Source organism: Nothoprocta perdicaria, unplaced genomic scaffold (assembly GCF_003342845.1).
Source record: "Nothoprocta perdicaria isolate Ctin4 unplaced genomic scaffold, notPer1 scaffold_1, whole genome shotgun sequence".
Classification (NCBI taxonomy): domain Eukaryota; kingdom Metazoa; phylum Chordata; class Aves; order Tinamiformes; family Tinamidae; genus Nothoprocta; species Nothoprocta perdicaria.
In genome coordinates, this window is record NW_020454093.1 from 13,894,620 (window position 1) to 13,913,019 (window position 18,400).

Consider the following 18,400-nt stretch of genomic DNA (forward strand, 5'->3'; position numbering starts at 1 on the left):
CCTGCTCGGATCTAAAGCGTTCGCCGCGACGGGACCCCCGTGCTGGAGGTGGAAGCCCCGCCGCTGCCGTTGCTGCTGCTGCTGCTGCTGCCACTGGCCCTGCAGACCTCAGCGCCGGCCTCTGATTCTCCCAGCGGGCTGAAGAGGGGGGACTTCGTTTTATTTGATTTTACCCTGCCCTCCTCTGCTGGGCTTTTTTTTTTTTGTTTTGTTTTGTTTTGTTTTTTCTTTTTTTTCTCTCCCCGCGCCGTTGCGTGCGGGACGGAGCGGTGCGCGGCTCGCCGTTCTGCCTGGACCAGCTGGCGCTACAGGAGCCCTGATGTCTTCATCTGACTCCCCGCAGTTGTTGATGGAGTGTCTTTCTCAGGTTTCCAGGCAGGGTCCCAAGAGCAGCACCCAGCGCCAGCTCCCGCTGCCAGGCGGCGCTCCCCGCGCCCCGCGCCGCGGCCGCCGCTGCTGAGCGCGGCTCGGGGCCGCAGCGGGCGGAGACCCCCGGGCGCCGCTCGTGCCGCGGCCGCCTCAGCACCTGCGGCGGCGGCGGGGGGTCCCGTGCCGCCCGCCGCCCTCTGCCCCCGGCGGGACTCGTGAACTCTTCCCCCCTCCTCCCGAGCCTCCCCCCGCCCCGAACCCGCGCAAAGAGGGTCCCGGCGGTCGGCCCCCGACCTGGCCCACATGCATCTGCCGCCCGGCCGCTCGGCTTCCTGGCGTTAATGTCCATCTCGGGTCCGACGAGACCAGCTCGGAGGTGAGGGCGAGCGCTGCGCGCTGGGCGAGGGGCCGCGCTGGGAAGGAGGGGGCCGGGGTGGGGGTCCCCTCGCCGCCTGCCCGGCTTGGTCCGGAGCTGCCCCGCGGCCCCGCGCTGCCGCTCCCGCGGGGACACGGGCAGCGAGAGTCCGCAGCCGCGGAGCCCCTCAGGGAGAGCCGAGCCCGCCGCGCATCCCTCTGCACGGCCGCGCCAGGCACTGGGTACCGGGCATCGGGCACTGGGTCGCGGGTACCGGGGAGCGGCAGCTGGAACCGCCGGACACGGCTCGGGACCGCCGTCCGGGCCGGGTCGGATCCGRTGGGGCCGGGGGGAGCTGTCCTCCCCGCTGGAGGATCTCAAAGTGCCTGAGTCGGCCCAGCCGCGGGCAAGGAACCGGGACGGCCTGGAAGGGAGTGAGGAAAGGAGATGAAAGGAAAAGCAAAGGGAAAAAAAAAAAGGTTGGGGGAGGGAGTGAAATAAAAGAGAAAATGGAAAGAATGAAGGAAAGGAGACAGAAATGRAAATGAGATGCAAAGCAAAAGGAAGGGGGAATTTGAAAGGGAAAAGTAGAGGAAAGGGGCAAAGGGAAGGAAAAATGATAGGGCAGAAAAAGGAAAAGGAGAGAGGGAGACGAAAGAAAAGGGAAGAGGAGAGGGAAAAGGAGAGGAAAGTGCAAAGAAAAGGGAAAGGGGAGAGGGAGAGGAGAGGAAGAAGTTTGAGAGGAGATGAAAAAGAAGAGGGAAAGGCAAAAGGAAAAGGTGAGGGGAAGGAGAGGAGAGGGAAAGGAAATGTGAAGGAAGGGGAAGGGGAGAGGAGAGRGAAATGGGAAAGGAAAAGTTTGCCTGGAGCCCTGTAAAGCACCCTGGCCCTGCGCCAGGGGCCAGCCTGGCCCACCCTGTCCTGGCCCAGCCCGGGAGCACCCACCTTGGCACCCTGCCTGGGTGCTGGGGGAGGACGTGCGCAACGTGGCTTGGCTGCCCATGTGGGGACACGGCCAGTCCCTAGGTGGCCTGGGAGCAGTCCCCTAGGATCTATTAGTCCACAGCCTTAGCTCCCAGGGCAGTAGCCCTGGCATGGGGGGCTGGTTAGGGGCTGCAGAGGACATGATCCTCTTTCCCTCTCTCACTGGGAAAATCCATTTCCATCCGCAGTAGGTGTCAGAGGGAGGGATGGGCCAAGACGGAGGTTGTTTCCCCTTGTCCCATCCCCAGGCCCAGCTTGGGTATCTCAGAGCTGGCAGGGAGGGCCCAGGACTGGGGAGCTCCCCCGCAACAGCCGCCGTCTAACCCTGCATCTCCCCAATGCCAGGGGCCCGTGTTGGACGGAGATCTAAGATGAAGTTATGGGATGTTGTGGCTGTCTGCGTGGTGCTGCTCAACACGATCTCCACCTCGCCCCTGCCCACCGGTAAGACGCCTCCCAAGGGGCCCCCTTCAGTGCTAGAGGGGCCTGAAGACGATCTCTCCCCCATCAGCCTGCCGCCTCCCTATGCTCTGCACAGTGACTGTAAGAACCATTCCCCTTCGTAGACACCGCTGTCTGTCTTGCTAAAGCTGCTCCCGTTTGCCCGGGCCTCGGGGCGAGGAGAGTGTCCCCCCTTTCTGACTCATTTCTCACCCAGCGAGGCCAATGGCTCTGCTCTGGCTGCAGCAGCCACCAAGCAGGGCTGGTGACCAGAGAGGCAGGGCCCCCCTTCCCTTTACTCTACCCTTGGTTCTGCCTTCCAGGCACTCCTAAGATCCCTTTGGTTGAAAACCCCCGGAAGATGGGCAGTTAAATTGTATGCAAAGGAGCTGACAGGAGGATCAGGTACATGCGCTTAGCAATGCAGGCACAAAGTGCTCCCTCCCCAGCCCCTTAACCTGCTCTCCGTGCTCAAGTTTGCCCATACTGTGACTTGCTGTCTGTAGAGGGCAGAAGTCCTGCTCAGGATTGGTGTGAGGCACCGCACGCGCCCTGGTGCTGCTGCGTTTCGCTAAACCCTCTCTGAATCCTCATTCTGAAATTAGTGTGTGTCTGCCTGGAAATTTACAGCAGAATAACAGGAGCGGGGTTAGGAACCTGCTGTAGACACCTCCCCAGGAGGCAGCTTACGGAGAGGCAGCTTGGCRTCCGAGTGACAGAGAATGATGCCCCCCTAATAACAGGTCTCCTACAGCAGCAGATACAGCRTTTCCACCGCAGCGTGCAGTTGTTACATTAACACCAGGGTCTTCTTAAAGTAGGAACTAATATGACTCAATAAGTGCCAAATACTCACATAGACTGTAGAGGTGTTCACTTAGCAAAGGCAGAAATGCAGTGCTGAGGCTGCTGTTTTTGCTCTTGCTCTTTGCTTAGCTGCTGTAGGATGCAGAGAGCATGCAATGTTCAGGATTTGTTTTATCTTCTTACTCCAAAGTAGCAGGGCTGTGGTGCAGCTTAGAAGTGACATGCAGGAGAATCCCTCTGTTGCAGTTCCTCCTTGCGTCAGCTCTCCCACGTTCATCTCCTTTCAGTCTTACCCCCCCACACACTAGTGCACATCTTGTGTCCTTCTGTATTTAGTCTCTTCTATTTCCTTCCCTTCTTCTCATTTTTCCCTGTTGTCATCTTTCCTTGGCTACCACCTCCTCTTATTTCCATCTGCGTCTGCAGTTCAGTGACTGACATCCCCTGCCATCCTTTCCACCCCTCATCATGTGGGTATTGGCCAGAAGAGCTTTCTCCAAGGTCCCCATCCTGCAAGGACTGCAGAGCTTTTACAGCCCTGTGATCTTGCTCTTCAGAACATGCTTCAGGATGCAGAAGGTCCTTGGGCACTGGCTGATCCCTCCATCCCCAGAGATGTGCTTTTTCAGGCAGTCATGACAGTCACCTTCACAAGGGCTTGTTCAACTTCTGAGGGAAGAAGAGAGTGTTAGGAAGAAGCAGCACTAGCTGATTTCTAACTTGGACAAAAGCTGCAGGGTGAGAGCACATTAGTGCACTACACTCCAGGGCTGAAGTATTTCTACAACATTCACTTTTGTCTGAAAACTCACTTTCAAAAAGGTATTTCCTCATAAGCTGCTTTCTCTGCAGCAACTGTAGGAGGCAGGCAGCATAAGTCTTGTCTTTTCCTAGCGTCAAATTAATCTCCGCATTTCCTCTTTTTTTATGGGTTGAGCAAACAAGAAGTAGGGAAGTAGAAAGACTGACTGTATTTTACCTGGGCTATGCTGCTATCAACAGAAAACCTCTTCCAGAAATCTCTACTTCCAATCTTCCTGGTTAGTCTCTGCCAGGAAGAGATAGACCATAGCTTATTATCCAGGATATTCATTTTAAGAAAAGCCGATGATTTGGTCTTGATCTCTTAACCATGCAGATCACAAATAGAAGAGTCCATCAGCAAGGGAAAATAAGCAGCATTGTTCTTCACAGCAGAAATGCAGGGAAACCCGTGGAGTTTCTGTGATCTTTACACAAGAGCGTGCAGTATCCATGCCCAAAAGTTAGAAACTCCTCTGTCAGCTAGACTGCCAAGTCTGATGAGTCAGGGGAGACTTGCATAAGAGCAGCTGTATGAAAGCAGGGAAATACTTTGATTCACTTTTGCACTGTTTTAGTTGATTTTAAAATGTGTGGTGTCTGGACCGCATTCTGGAAACAAAGAGCCTGCAAAACTGGCCATATGCAGCCATGGTTCTGCTTTCCTCGCTGCAGCAGCACTTGGATCCACAGTAGCCACAGCCAGAGCATGTGACATATCTGTCTCTCTCCATTTAGTGGCACACACTTTTCAACATATGAGTTAGCACAGTGTTCACAACAGACATCATATCTACACCATATCTACAGCATGCAGGCCTCCTCCTCAGAGCTTCTTTTACAAGCAGAGGGCAATGTGTTGTGAGCATGCATGCATACTTACAGCTGCTCTGCTARTGGACCTACCGTGTACTCATTTCTCTGTGTATACTAATGGTTCACAGCTTCACCAAGTGCCTTTGCATGGGTCAGTTCCCAAAGTTGTAGAAGCTTCATCGTAGTTAGCTACGATGAAGATCATTATATCATCTGCACAAGGCAACCTGTGGATGCTGAGCAGTGCTGGCTACTGTGTGCTTTCCAAGACGAGGGCATTGCTGTCCCTAGAGCAATGCACACGTGGGATGAGTGCAGAGCACCTAGGGCATGCTAAAGTATGCACTATACCTATTCACATATAGAACAGGTTTCTAATATTTTGCCGGGAATGGTGGTTAGGAGGGATGCAAGATCAAGTCCAGCCTCTTGGGGCAGCCAGATACATTGCTAGAACACAGACCTGTGTTCCCAGGTCTTGGCACTTTCATGTGTTCTTGTTTGATGGGATTGCTTTCTCTCCAAAGTGCCCCGAGGTCACCCGATGCTATTTCATCTCTTTCAAATTGACTTGAAACCTGTCCTCACTCCAGATTATAGGCAAGGTCTTTACCTTCCCAACTGCTCAGGTGTAGTGTGTTGACCTTTTTTGTTCAGGTCAGTAATTAGAGATAGAAAGAGTCTTGACAACTGCAGGCCTCTGCATTTTCTACTGAAGTGGACATGGRTGATAGTAGACTCCAAAAATGTAGTGGATGGGATGAATCCTCTGTAGGTGTTCCARGCAACATGGGACAGCTTATGTCATGGAAGAAGAGTAGCTGCAAGGCAGGGCTGTAAAATCAGAAAACCTTTTCTCTTTTTTACTTATGCTATAGTCTACTGAGGGAARGACATAGTTAGCTGTAATAGCAACCACAATCAGAACAATTTTGAATCATATTACATACAAACTAAGCCAGCAATTTTGAGATATAACAGTACAGATGGAGCCAATCACTAGATTTGACTTACATGAGCTTCCCAGGAAATACATTTTATAACTGCTTGCCCCTGTATAGTTGCAGTCAACAGATATATGAAAACTAGAGGACTGTAAATCTGCAGAAGATGATATATAGTCGTGTGATCAACAGTGGGCATCTTGAGTAAGAATCAGCAGTATGTATGTCAAAATAAACGAAAAAGCTCACTGTGGACATTTCCCTCCTAAAAAAGGGAAAATATGTTCTTGTGCATTGCAATGGCTGGAGGAACTCCATGGCCACTGATTTGCTGCTGGCACCCCCTTTGATATGGTATACTGTAACATGACATGTTATACACAGATTATATCTCTGTAAACATTTTTCGTATCCTTGCTAAAGGGTTATTCAACGTTAAGTAACTGCTTTTAGCTGGAACATTATCCATTAGCATGGGAAGTATCTAAAATAAACAGTTATGTTATAGTGCTCTTTAAGGCAAAGTCAGTACTAAAGCATACTGCCACGTGAACATGTTTCTTTCTCTGCAGTGCTTATTAGACACATTCAGTGTTAAGGAGCAGAACTCTCCTATTTCTATCTACATACTATGCAGCATATGCACTTTAAAACATCCATAAGCTATAGRGGCAACATGCCCATGCACAGTAAATCCAGGGCCTCTTAGAGGTATCTGATGTACAGAACAGGAGCCACATTGCAGCGTTTGATCTGAGTGTATAGAGCAGTGCATCCAGCCACTGTCAAACTGYGTGTGCATATATCACTGTGCTATATCACTATATAAAGTCTGTCTGCATGGGCATAGCCAGCGTTTAAAGGCATTCAGAGATCAATTGCTTTTTGTGTGTGTGGAAAAAAAAAAGTCTAGAAAAAAAGAGCAGGACATCTGGGGAAATCCAGAGCATGTTGCCCTGTCTAGATGCCATTCTTTCCACAGTCTCAAATATACCTGCTCAATCTACTCCCATGAAGGGTGTTTTGAAGGCTAAGATTGAAATAATTGAAATGTAAGAGATATAGTTTTATTTTCATTTTAAAGGCTAGCTTTTGTTTAAAATTTTGTATTTGACTACTCCTAAGCTTAAGAACCTCAAAAATTTTCCAGCGGAAACAGGGATCCTATTAGATGTTTTTCAGATGTGGGCTGCTAGTTAACATATCTGAACATGCTTTTCTTAGTCACCTTTCAGAGGCCTCTTAAGCATAATTCAGAAATCCCCCTGCTGAGGGTCTGCAGACCACAAGCTGCAAATCCCTTCTTGGAAGGCTGAGAATTTCGTCCAAGTAAATGACTGTGGATGAATGGATGGGGGATGCATTATTTTGCTGCTGGAATAAGATCCTCAAATTGATAGGTTGCAAAGTCTTTGCAAATTATACCGTTCCTGGCTAGGACTATGCAGAGTAAGTTCAAAATACATAGAGTTACAGAGGCTCAGAGGAGATCCTGAGTTCATTGAGTCCCACTTTCTATAACTCCTGTCCCTCTCCTCAGCACACACTACCACCAGCTGCTACTTGAAGCTTTTATGTGGGACAAAACTCCAGTTGCTGAGGAATCTCATACTTATGAAATAGCAAGTTAACCTTCAGAGCCATCAAACATCTAAATAAGCCACTAACACATTAGTACTGATAGACTGGTTGGCACAGGAGAATGATCATTTCTAGCCAAAAAGAGCTGTGATTTTGGAAGAAGTGTTATATGGAAAGTGGCACCAAAGGAATAGTTTCAATGAATCCTGGCAACCAGGTCCTACTTAAAAAGAGAGTAAATAGGTTTATATTAATATTAGGCAGGTATAAATAAAACATAGAGCTACAAAATATAGATTACAATTTGTCTGTTTTTAAGATCAAAGAGAGAAAACAAATTACGTAATGTCAAAAATTTCAAATATCAGCTTTTTTTATCTTTTTTATTTTTAAAGGAATAGAGTCCCACTGTATTACTTAGCAGGTATGTAGCCTTTTGCCTTGGTCTATATCTAGCTGTGCAACACTTACTTAAACTGAAACCAGTAAATATACTTCTTCAAAGCAAATGGAACTTGTACCAATATTTAAGTGATTTTTGAATAGGAGTAAACTTAGGAAACAAATATCGAAGTGAAAATATTTGGCTTTTATAGCCAATAACCAGGCTACGTTACAGCAAGTATGCTGAAACTTCTCAGATGACAAAGATTTTTCAAGGAAACTCATCATATTCCATCATAACCCATCATAACCCATCAAGGAAACCCATTCTCCCCATCAATCCAAACCAACAGTGCATAAAAATATCTGGACTACTTCTGCTTCCATCCTAAACCTTTAAGAGTTCTTTGGCAAAACCAAATTTCCTTGCTTAGGAAATTTACAGCAGGGAGGTATGGATCTTGCTCAGCAGCAGGGAAGGAGGCAGAGTTCGTCAGAGCAGCCACTGAGTGTTGTCTGGCAAATCATGGTCCCCATGTTTTGCTGTCAGATGTCCTGCAACACAACTGTTCTACTCCCAAGGAGTGATTTTTATGATGAGAATATTTTGCGAACCTGCTTTTCATATTGCTGCTATTATAAAAAGTTGAAATGAAGCAACTGAAAGATGATAGAAGAATGTGTATTATTTATAAGTCATATAAAAACCTGAGAGCAGAAGAGATAGTCACAGAAGTGTGTCAGTTATAGCTTCACCACAGTGCTTTATATAGACTCTCTTTTCCTGCCTCAGGGGACAGACAGTGATAGGGTCCCTTTCTGCTGCTTTACTACCTACATTTGTTCCTCGGATACCTCTTAACTTCAGGTCCTTAACATCRTAAGAGAGATCCGATATATGAGTGTATTCAGCAGCCCTTTAGCAAACGCTTCCTTAGCCTGAGCTTTTGTTGAAGTGACATTTCTGGTGTTATTTCTATTAACTGCTCATACTAAGTGAGCTAGAGCTGAAGCGGGGCTGAGAAACCAGTGTGAAGTTTTACTGGTGTCATGTGCAGGCTGGGTTGAGTTGCTCTTCCACAAGGAACCCTAAAGAGAATTTCTCTGTAGTAGCAGCACTAATTGCTCCCTGAAAGTCTCTGTGCTGTGCCTGCTAGCTGGCTACATGGCTTGTAGTGAGTAGAGGACCTGGATTTCAGGTCCCAGGGTTCTCACCAGGATGTAACTGAACCAAGCATTAAGCACAAACCCAGGTCATTTAAGGGAGCTGGAGATTTATCTCAGGGTGGTGCAGATTTGGAGTGGTACATGGCCATAGAGAGGAGTGTACCACTGAAAAGTTGTTTTTTTCAGAGCCCTGAGTCTCAGGAGAAATCACATCCCACCACAGCTGCCCCTTGGCTGCTTGTCTGCACAGTCAGCCTTTTGCCCGCTCTGGGCCCAGGGAGGTCAGAAGAGGTGCTGAGCTACATGTGCCCATCCTGCTTTCCTGAAGTTAGGTGGGATTTTATGGACAATTCCTGCTTGAACCTGATGGAGAACAGGAAATCCTTGTCTACACGGCAGCCTGTAAGGCTGCTTCCTACACTTCACTCAATTCCCTTGGCCTCGTTTTCCCCCTGTTACCAGGATGTTCTCCCAACTTACCAAGGTTATAAGGGTCCTGTTGCTTCTGWTTTTTGTTCTTCTGGTGGGAGTGAACAGAACGAGGTTTGCTGAGGAGATTCCATTTCACACCTGTAAGAAAGCACATAGAGGATGCAAGGGGAGACAGACCCTGGAAAAATGGAGCATAGCAATGAGAAATATGAAGTACCCTGCTGCTCTACCATTGCCACCAAGGTATGGTATACAGCAGCATTAGCTAGGGCTACAGACAGGAAACTTGGCTGCTCAATTAGGAATAAGCATAGCAGGTAGCTTTAACCGTGCACATTTTTCCAATACTGGCTTATTGTACTCAACATTGATATAAATGGCTCAGGAGTCATACTCAAGGTTACTTAACACTGTACCTTGATGAAAGACAAGTGACACGGGGTAGAGGATCTGTTTCTAAGGGCTTTTTAAGTCCAAGGGGAGGACGCAACATTTGCTGGGGAGCTGGCAAGTCAGGGAGTAAGGTAATGAACTAGAACTGTATTAAACATTTAAAGATGAGTTGACCCTGGAGTTTGATACTCCATTTCYTAATGAACACAGTCAACTGGTTTCTGTTTCACTCTTAGTCTCACAGATTTTCATACAACACAAAGTCATTCCTCATAAAGGTGTTACTTCAATTGTTTAAGTAGRGAAAGCTTTTCAGTGTAACTGGTTTCAACATTGACCCAGTAGGCAAGTGTGGTAACGATTCAGTTCAAAGCATGCGTAAAAGGCTTGTTAATAAAAGTATTTCATTTTCAATAAAATAAATGTTTTATTCTCATCTAAGTTCACATTTCTTTGCTTTACAAAGTAGAAGCATCAGAACGTTAGTAATTTGAGCTCACTATGGTCACACTTCTGTGAAGAGATTATTCCAGATCCTCCCTAGTCTTTGTGGTGTGAAACAGAGAGATTCTGGGTTTGAATATGGCTTGTCCACTATAAGTATATGAGGAACTTACTACAAAGCAAGCTAAATATAAAAATAATCCATGAAAAAATGGTATATCAGAGTCATCAGCATAAATAGCAAAAGGATGATTTACTGCAGTCATAATTAGATGCACAGTAATTGTATATTTCCCACTAGTAAATGATCTAAGGGGAAACATCTTTGTGGTTGTAACTTTGAAGGAAACTTTGAAAATAACAGCAGAAGAAGAATAAAAATATTTTTGTTAAGAAGGGCTCTACTTAAAACAACAGAACTGATTTTGCAGAAGGGGCCATTTGATCCTAACACAGATCTGGATCTGAATTTTCTGAAGAGTGCTTATCATTATAATGAGCTGGATTAACCCCTTTGATCTTTGAAATCATACTTTAAACAAAAGTCTGAATACTGCTGTTTGAACTCCTTTCTAATTGAAAGACAGCTGTGTTTAAGTGAAATATTATCCTAGTAATTTTATTAAATGTTTGGCTTGACATTTTGATGTAGTAGCTACACAATCCCATAAATGCATTCATTTCAAGCAATAATATAAAACAAAAATCTCATTTTATCAATTGTAGTATACCTTCTGTGGCATTTATGACATCACTGCAATTCAGGATATGCAAAATGCAAGTTGATACTGCAGTGACATAATTATGTTTTTTTCTGGAACAGTATACAAAACTGTTCTGTTCCTTGAAGTATAAACAGTTTATAACCACTTAAGATTTTGTGGGGTTTTTTTTGAGATTAAAAAAAAAAAAAAAAAAGAACAACACTTATATAAATTTTTCTTTTGCAATTAATAGATTTTAGCTTTCGTTAATCATGATAGACTGGATGATCAAGAAGAGTCTGCAGTTAGCCTTTTAAATCCATAATCAAGCACCAAAATGAGGGAGCGTATTTTTTTTTTTTTTTCAAAAGCTGAAGATCCATCTGTTCCCACTGAAATCAATTTGTGGTCAGGTTCAAACCAAGAGATTCTTGCTCTACCATGCTGAGTTGCAGCCACTGCGGGGGGTATATTTGGCTTTAAAAAAATCTATTGCTAGTGACATCAAAGGATTAGTTTTACAAAATATAATTTCGATCACATTTGAACAGACAGAAATTAGTCCTCAATGGAAATTATCTTCTTGAGAACATGGCAAATTTGGTTTGGATATTCGTTTAGRCCTATGTTATGTAAAAGATCCATATGAACATTATGTAATTTATTCTTCTAAAAAGCCAGACATATCAGATCCAGGTCCTGCTGGCACATGGTGTCTGTAATTAATTGGAAATGTGAGGGCACGCTCTGGGGGGCTGCAGTGGAGAACGTGCCCAGAACAAGGCGCGTTTCTGTGCGCCCCACGAAGCAGAGCTCAGACTGGCCCTGTGCAGATCAGCGGGGAGCACCCAGCGCTGTTTGCCTGCAGAAGTGTGCAGCCATACGTGCTGGTGCTCCTGCACCCAAATTTTGTATCACAAGTGTGCCCTAGAAGTACAGAAGAGCAAGTAGAAGATAGGAATATTCTTATTTTTAAAACGTCTGCTGACTTTTTTTGTTGTTGTTTGAGTTGTGGAGGTTTGGACACTTGATGTTAACCAGCTCAGTTCCCAGCCCAGTCACTGATCTGAATTCCTACCATGCTGTCACCAGTCCTGTGACACTTCATTCTTTCCTTCTTTGCTTTCTTATTCCTTTTCTGACCTATGGGAAATTCCTGGCAGATCAAGAGCAGCTCAGAGGTGCTAAGCAGCAGCCTAGTGCACAGACAGCAGTCCCAGCCTCTGTCCTTAGTCGCTGGTTTCAGTACTCCCAGTACTAGGAAAGGGCCTGATCCACTGGTTGCCACCAGAGGAAAATGCTCTGCCTGTTTATAGCTGGTGCTGRAGATGTCACACGCTTAGCAGGGCGCATGAAGAGGGAGAGGAGAGGAGCAGGAGCAGGGAAGATGGGACAAGCAGGAGCCCAATGTGTGCCCCTGCCACAGCTCCAGCCAGTGCATGCTGAGCCCCTCTGCCCTGCCAGAGGGGCTCTGTGTAGGGTTAACACAAAACTTGTGTATCCCTGGRAAGAGAGAGGCGTGAGGAAAGAGAGAGCATAACCAGGGGGTTAACAATATGGGAAGGATAAGCCCAATGGGCAGGTACTCAGCATTAACAAGGACAGGATCCCATTGGAGGAGGATATCTCCAGGATAGAAACACAGAGACTGCTCCAGGACATGGAAATGAGGCTTCTCCATCCCAGGGAGGAGCAGGGAAGTTGTTTCCTAACGTGCTGCAAGCCTCCACTGCCCTTTGAATTTGCAATGTGAGTTTGCAATTTGAAACGTGCATGCACCAGCATGCCAGCCCCTAGCACGGGTGTTCTCAGCAGCGCTTTCCCCAGGGAATTCTCAAATTAGGTAACAACTTTCAAACTGTGATGTATAGCCCAAATAAAACCTCACGATTTTATGCCATTCTTGTGAGTGTTCATGGGACTATTCTATAGCTGATGGGGTTGTCTCAAGGTCTCAGTTCCTGCTCACCTGGTGGAGTCTATTAGGTCCTTTCCCATGCAGGAAAATATGTTTGCCTCCTGGAGAAGGATGTTACATTTCCTGTATGTACCATCCCTTCCTCAGGGAGTGCATACTCTGGAGTGTATTGCACTCACATATGCGTGAGCCAACCTTCACTAACCTATACTGAGCAACCGCTGTGGGCTATGCTATATTGCATTATACTATACTATTCTCTCTCTTTTTTTCATATTTTGAATTTCTAATTCTTCCACCCTGGAGCCAAGGGAAAGAGGCCATGGCTCAGTACTATTCTTTTTTTTTAAATACTGCTCTTATTACTATCTGAGCATTTTCTGCTAGCACTTCATACAGCTTCACTGGATTCTGTTGTATGTTTGTTCTCACAGCTTCTCCACCAGAAGTGTTGTCAGTAAATTAGTTGTTTTGGGAAAAAAAAAAAAATATATGCATATGTGTGTGTTTAACACACACACACGTGCATTTTTATAAGTATGGCAAATAATACGTGCTTTTCACTAGTGTGTGGAAGCCCCAAAGCAAGCAGTCTGCTGTGTAGGCAAGTCCGTGCCGATGCACGCAGCRCAATGTGTTGCAGGAGCGAAGCTGCCAGCCTGCTGACCTTCGTTCTGAGACTATAAATGGTTTTTAAATGGTGCTTGAGACAGAGAGGAGCATGTGACTAAGTAAAACAGATCGTGGCACTCGATGAATTGGCTGTATTCAGGTTACATACCAGCATTCAATGCCAAGGCAGTCCCTATCAGCGCGCTGATGTTCCCTGGCTCGTAGCTTTTTAATCCCAGCATTACTTACCACAAGTGAGAGCTCATCGGGTGGTGGCTGCGAGGGGGGAGGTCTCTCAGCATCCCGGCCACACATCTACCAACTGCCTGTCAGACAGGGGTGGTCCCGCTGTCAGTCTTCTCCACCCTCCCTGCTGTCTCTGAGCCTTTCACAGTCCTTAGTCCATGGTCAGTGGTTATTGCTTATTCATGTGTGATTTCTGTTGGTTTCTTAGCACTCGCCTCTAGTGTCTTGTTTCAACCCATCACACCTTGCATTGCCTCTAGCATTTTTACTTATCCTTGGTTGCCCAGGGCCCTAGTTCAGCAGTTTTCTGCAGCTTTTCATTTCAGTCCCTCAGGCTTTGCACCCATGGTTTCAGACAACTAAATGTCTTTGCTGAGTCACGACTGGTATCTTGTACTTCCCTGAGCTGCAAGCCTGCTGCTAAACTCACCTTCAACCCAGGCTCTCAAGGTTTCTTTCAAAGCTAGTCTTAGTTAGCTTATAGTCACGTTGACAACTGCACTTTGTTAATCAGCAGGGGATTAGCACCAAGCCACGTCCCATCACCAACAGGAGTCCCAGTGCTTGAGTKCAGGATCCAGTGGTTGCTGGGTCGGGCTGACACTTGTTGCTTCACCAGAAGTGTAGGCCACTACATTATGTGTGTGATGAAAYTCAGCTTTGTGAGACTGAGCAACAGGTCAGTGTTGTACCAGCCAGAGGTTGGCTGATTGCAGAGGCTAGAGGTTCCTCTCATATCGCTAAGTTACAAAAGTGAATTTGGGGCATATCTGAAGTCCAGCTGGAAGGTGCCAAAAAGTGCACCCTTGCATTGATGGTGGCTAGCTTGGGCCTCCAAGAGGATGYGATTGCTTACAGCAAAATGCAAGGCTCACTGGCTCACCTAACAGCACAGCTACCACTGTAGTCAACGCTATGTAAGTGCATAGTCCTGTAACACACATGGTTGTAGGTGAACAGGAATTGTTGGGAGTCAATAGGTCCAATAGGTTTCACCGATCAGGTGCTCTGTGCCCACCATTCCCTAATGCCACCTATGTGCCTTGTGTCTCCTCCAGTGATATAGTCCACAGATACCAGGAGTCACTTCAGATATGTTTTTGACAGATACGGATTCCCAGGGGGATATTCTCTCCCCCTAAAAACTTTCCCTTTTTGGCACTAAAGAATGAAAGTTGACATTCATCATACTTGTTGATCTGACATCTCTCTTCGTGAACCTCTCAAGTGGCCTGAGTGGCCTGATGCTGCCACAGCTGCGCAGGGATCCCCAACTCCATTAGCCTTGTTGGCCACTCACACCCCTTCAGGTCACRCAGGTTAGGGTCACCTGGACTTGAACACATGCCTCATTCCAGACTACAGCTTGGCCWGTTTCTTGCACAGGTTGTGTTAGAGCCACAGAGAGATAGAGCCCTGCCTTCTGTCTGTGGCAAGCCTGTGTATGTAACTAGAGCTTCTCTAGTCAGCTTCRTTATTTGATCTACTTTTTTCCCTGTTGCTTCTGCCATGCTTAATGTTGACAGCCACGTGCCTGCTTTACCACCATCACATAGGCCTCCTTTATGGCATCTCCTGTGCCTTAAAAAACATAAGTACTCACATAACAGAAGGATCTCCCAACTTTAGCTGCCTTGGTGCAGCTGGCGTAGTGATCATGCACAGACCAGGGTGCTGGCGGGCTCTGAGATGGGGCACCTTCAACAACAAAGACCCCTCTTCCTCTTTATCTAGTGTCCAGTGTGTCCTCAGATCCACTTGGGCAGGACAATGCTTGGACTCTACAACTAATATTAGTAACCAGGATAGACTCCTACATATATTACTGTTGAGTTAGAGATAACATTTTTGTGCCTGAATTGCACACAATGCAAGCGGTAGATGCCTAGTTGGGTAATTACCTTTAAGGGTAACCCATAATTTCATTTCTCCATTCTTAGGTGGGCAAGGATTATTTCCTTCATGACACTAGTACTGCAGCAGGCCTAGGTTGAAAGGTGGCTGAAGGTTTCAGACAAGACTCCATCTGTAGGTTTAGTTTCCCTGTAACAATCTCCCATCTCCTTCTTACCAGCTCTTCTTGCTTTTAAGGACCATAGCTGGATCTTGTGCAAACTGAGCAACTTATTGATAGGTGGCTTTAGCACTGCAGGTTTAGAGAGACAACAATTAGCAATTAGAATCAGAGAATCAGAGAAAGGTATCAAAGAAACCTCATTCACTTGCTGCTTTGCTAGGAAGTGCCTGCCCAACCTTTCTACAATTGGTTCATCCACTCATGTTTTTTTTTCCTCAGTTTTGACAGGGCTCATTCAATATTGAAAGTCTTGCCTGAATGCTACCAAGTGTAAGCGAGAGATGCCTACATCAATGCATATATATATATATGTATAATATATATATCTATATATATATAATGTATAATATATATATATCATTACTTTGTTTCTCAGTAGGTTTCCATTCTGATCTGAACCATTCCATTATTTCCGATTTTGGGGATGCTCTCTGAAGTCACGGGCAGCTTGCATGCATCTAATGTTTYTGAAACACAAATTGCCAAATTTCCCTTGATGACCATCGACATATGACAAATTATTTTTTCTTTTCCCCAAACAGCTAATATGCCTGAGGATTATCCAGATCAGTTTGATGAGGTAGTGGACTTTATTCAAGCCACTATTAAAAGACTGAGGAGGTCGCCAGATAAACAAACTCCGATTTTTTCTAGGCGGGAGAGAAATCGGCAAAATGCAGCCACAAACATAGAGAATTCCAGCAAAAAAGGAAGGAGGAATCATAAGGGCAAAAATCGAGGATGTGTCTTAACAGAATTACATTTAAACGTGACTGACTTGGATTTGGGATATGAAACCAAAGAAGAGCTAATTTTCCGGTATTGCAGTGGATCTTGTGATGCAGCCGAGACCACGTATGACAAAATTTTAAAAAATTTAACCAGAAAGAAAAAACTAGTTAATGACAAAGTGCGGCAAGCTTGTTGCAGACCCACAGCCTTTGATGATGACCTGTCATTTTTGGACGATAACTTGGTTTACCATATACTGAAAAAACATTCCGCAAAAAGGTGTGGATGCGTCTGACTATTGTGCTTTGGAGATTGCTCCAGTATTGCATTCCTGCTACAATGCAAAGAGAGGGACCAAGGTTCCCAAGGAAACACCTGTTCAGAATGGAGAAGAGAGGACCAAGAACACAGAACAAGTGGTCATGGGAGCCCAGTGGGGTATGAGGCAGTGTAGAAAAACGGAGGCTCTTTAAATCCGATGAGAAAGTTAATAAAAATTCAGGTGGTGTTCCTGACGGCTGGATGGCGTGTGCGCTCCCCTTCCTGTTTGACCCAGTCTGCCATCGGTGAGACTTGGATCCGTGAGGAATGTGCTTAAAAACACAACCCTTCACTGCCACGTTGCGTTGTAGCTTTCACCATCCGTCCTGGGGAGCTCCCCCAAGGAGCAAGCTCTCCCGCCGGCTGTGCCACCAGCTTCCCTGCTGTTCCTTGGAGGGCAGCTCCTGAGCACTTAGGACAGCTTTAAATTATAACACGATCAATCTCGTAAATAAGGTGATATCAGGCAAATATCAAAATTCATAGGCTCAAGGTCTTTAGGGCCAGTACCAACAGAAAGCAAAACGTTTCCACTTACTGGTTAAGTCTGGTTATTTCCATCTCATATTTCTTCAGAACAGTCAAGTGTAGGATTTCGTTCTTCTGCTACCTATGAAAAGAAGTTGAGTTTTTAAGCACTTCTTCCTACTAAAGAGAAATAGCAAGTCCTGGCCTACACAAAACATGTTTCTTTTGGTTTACAAAGGACTGATGTCACTTACAGAACTACATTTATATTTGGTCATTGTGAGTGAGCAGAGACTACTTGATGCAATGCATCCGTTCAGAGACATAAATATACATAAGATATTTATTAAGATTAAGTTATTGTTATTTATTACAGTCAGTAATGAGTCTCCTTTCCTTATTTATTGAAGTTTCTTTTCAAAGGTGCCAAAGTAGAAGGTGCTGGGAAGATACAGAGAGACAAGTTGGGAACAACGGTCCATGCTTTTGAAAGTATTAACTTGAATGCAAAAAAATCACTTACTTTACCTTTTTTTTTCTTTTAAACAAATTTCTGGTTATGTTCACAAAATGTAGAACCAAGGTCTGCAGCCCTTCCTCTTCTTTACTTATAATTTTGAAAATCACTACGGTCATACAAGTACAGGACACAAAAGGGCTCTGCACAAGTGAAGGTTACAGGACTTGGCTCATCATTAGCAATTTGTTAGAAAAAATAATTCTAGTCATATTTTAAATGTAGCCACATTCTTTTCACACTTTTTTTTTTTACCAACTGACCTCATATAAGTATTGACAAATGGAAATTAATCACATTTAACTTTATAATTTCTTGTTATATTTATTTAAGCTTTTCCTTTCATACTTTCATAGAGGAAAGGTTAAATCCCTCTTATTAGTTAGTCCTGGATTTAACGTAACCTGCAGGTAAACAATTGTGTTGCATAACCAAAGTGTTTTGTATAATTTGCTGAAACATTACGGGATCATATCCACCCAGAAGAACAGCCTGAATTTCTCTCTAGAACATTTCTTAATGATGAGGGAGGTCCTACAGCAAAAGCATTAATATCCAACCCTTAGTGCAAGCTCTCAGGCAGGAGATTTATCTCCTGAAGGATAGCAGCAGTGCAGGTCACTAGATATTTCTGACAGCTGAACTGAGGCATCAACTCCCACAAAAAGAATAAGAAAAAAAATCCACTTAAAAAAAAATTGGCCCCATCTTTTATTTCAAGCACATAAGGACTCTTCATATTTTGCCCCAGACCCCTCCAGGTACCACAGAGGAAGGCTGTCATCATCAGAAAGTTCACAAGACACATAAAAAGATATAACCCAGCCCCMAAACCTGCTGCTTTACAAGGACGATGGGTGTCACTGAGCCAGCCTTGTCCTGGAGCC

General features: G+C 45.4%; 1 protein-coding gene across 2 annotated transcripts; it reads left to right on the forward strand.

The window, feature by feature from the left end:
- The first annotated feature begins 722 nt into the window (after nt 1-722).
- On the forward strand, nt 723-17,698 carry GDNF (glial cell derived neurotrophic factor). 2 transcript variants are annotated; one of them, XM_026035879.1, is made up of 3 exons: nt 723-745; nt 2,054-2,251; nt 16,018-17,698. In XM_026035879.1, the coding sequence occupies exons 2-3, from the start codon at nt 2,080-2,082 to the stop codon at nt 16,500-16,502; spliced, it is 657 nt and encodes a 218-aa protein (XP_025891664.1). In that variant the 5' UTR covers nt 723-745; nt 2,054-2,079; the 3' UTR covers nt 16,503-17,698. The 2 variants fall into 2 exon arrangements, with proteins under 2 accessions (XP_025891664.1, XP_025891655.1); XM_026035870.1 differs by having other exon boundaries at nt 2,054-2,152.
- The last annotated feature ends 702 nt before the right edge of the window (nt 17,699-18,400 follow it).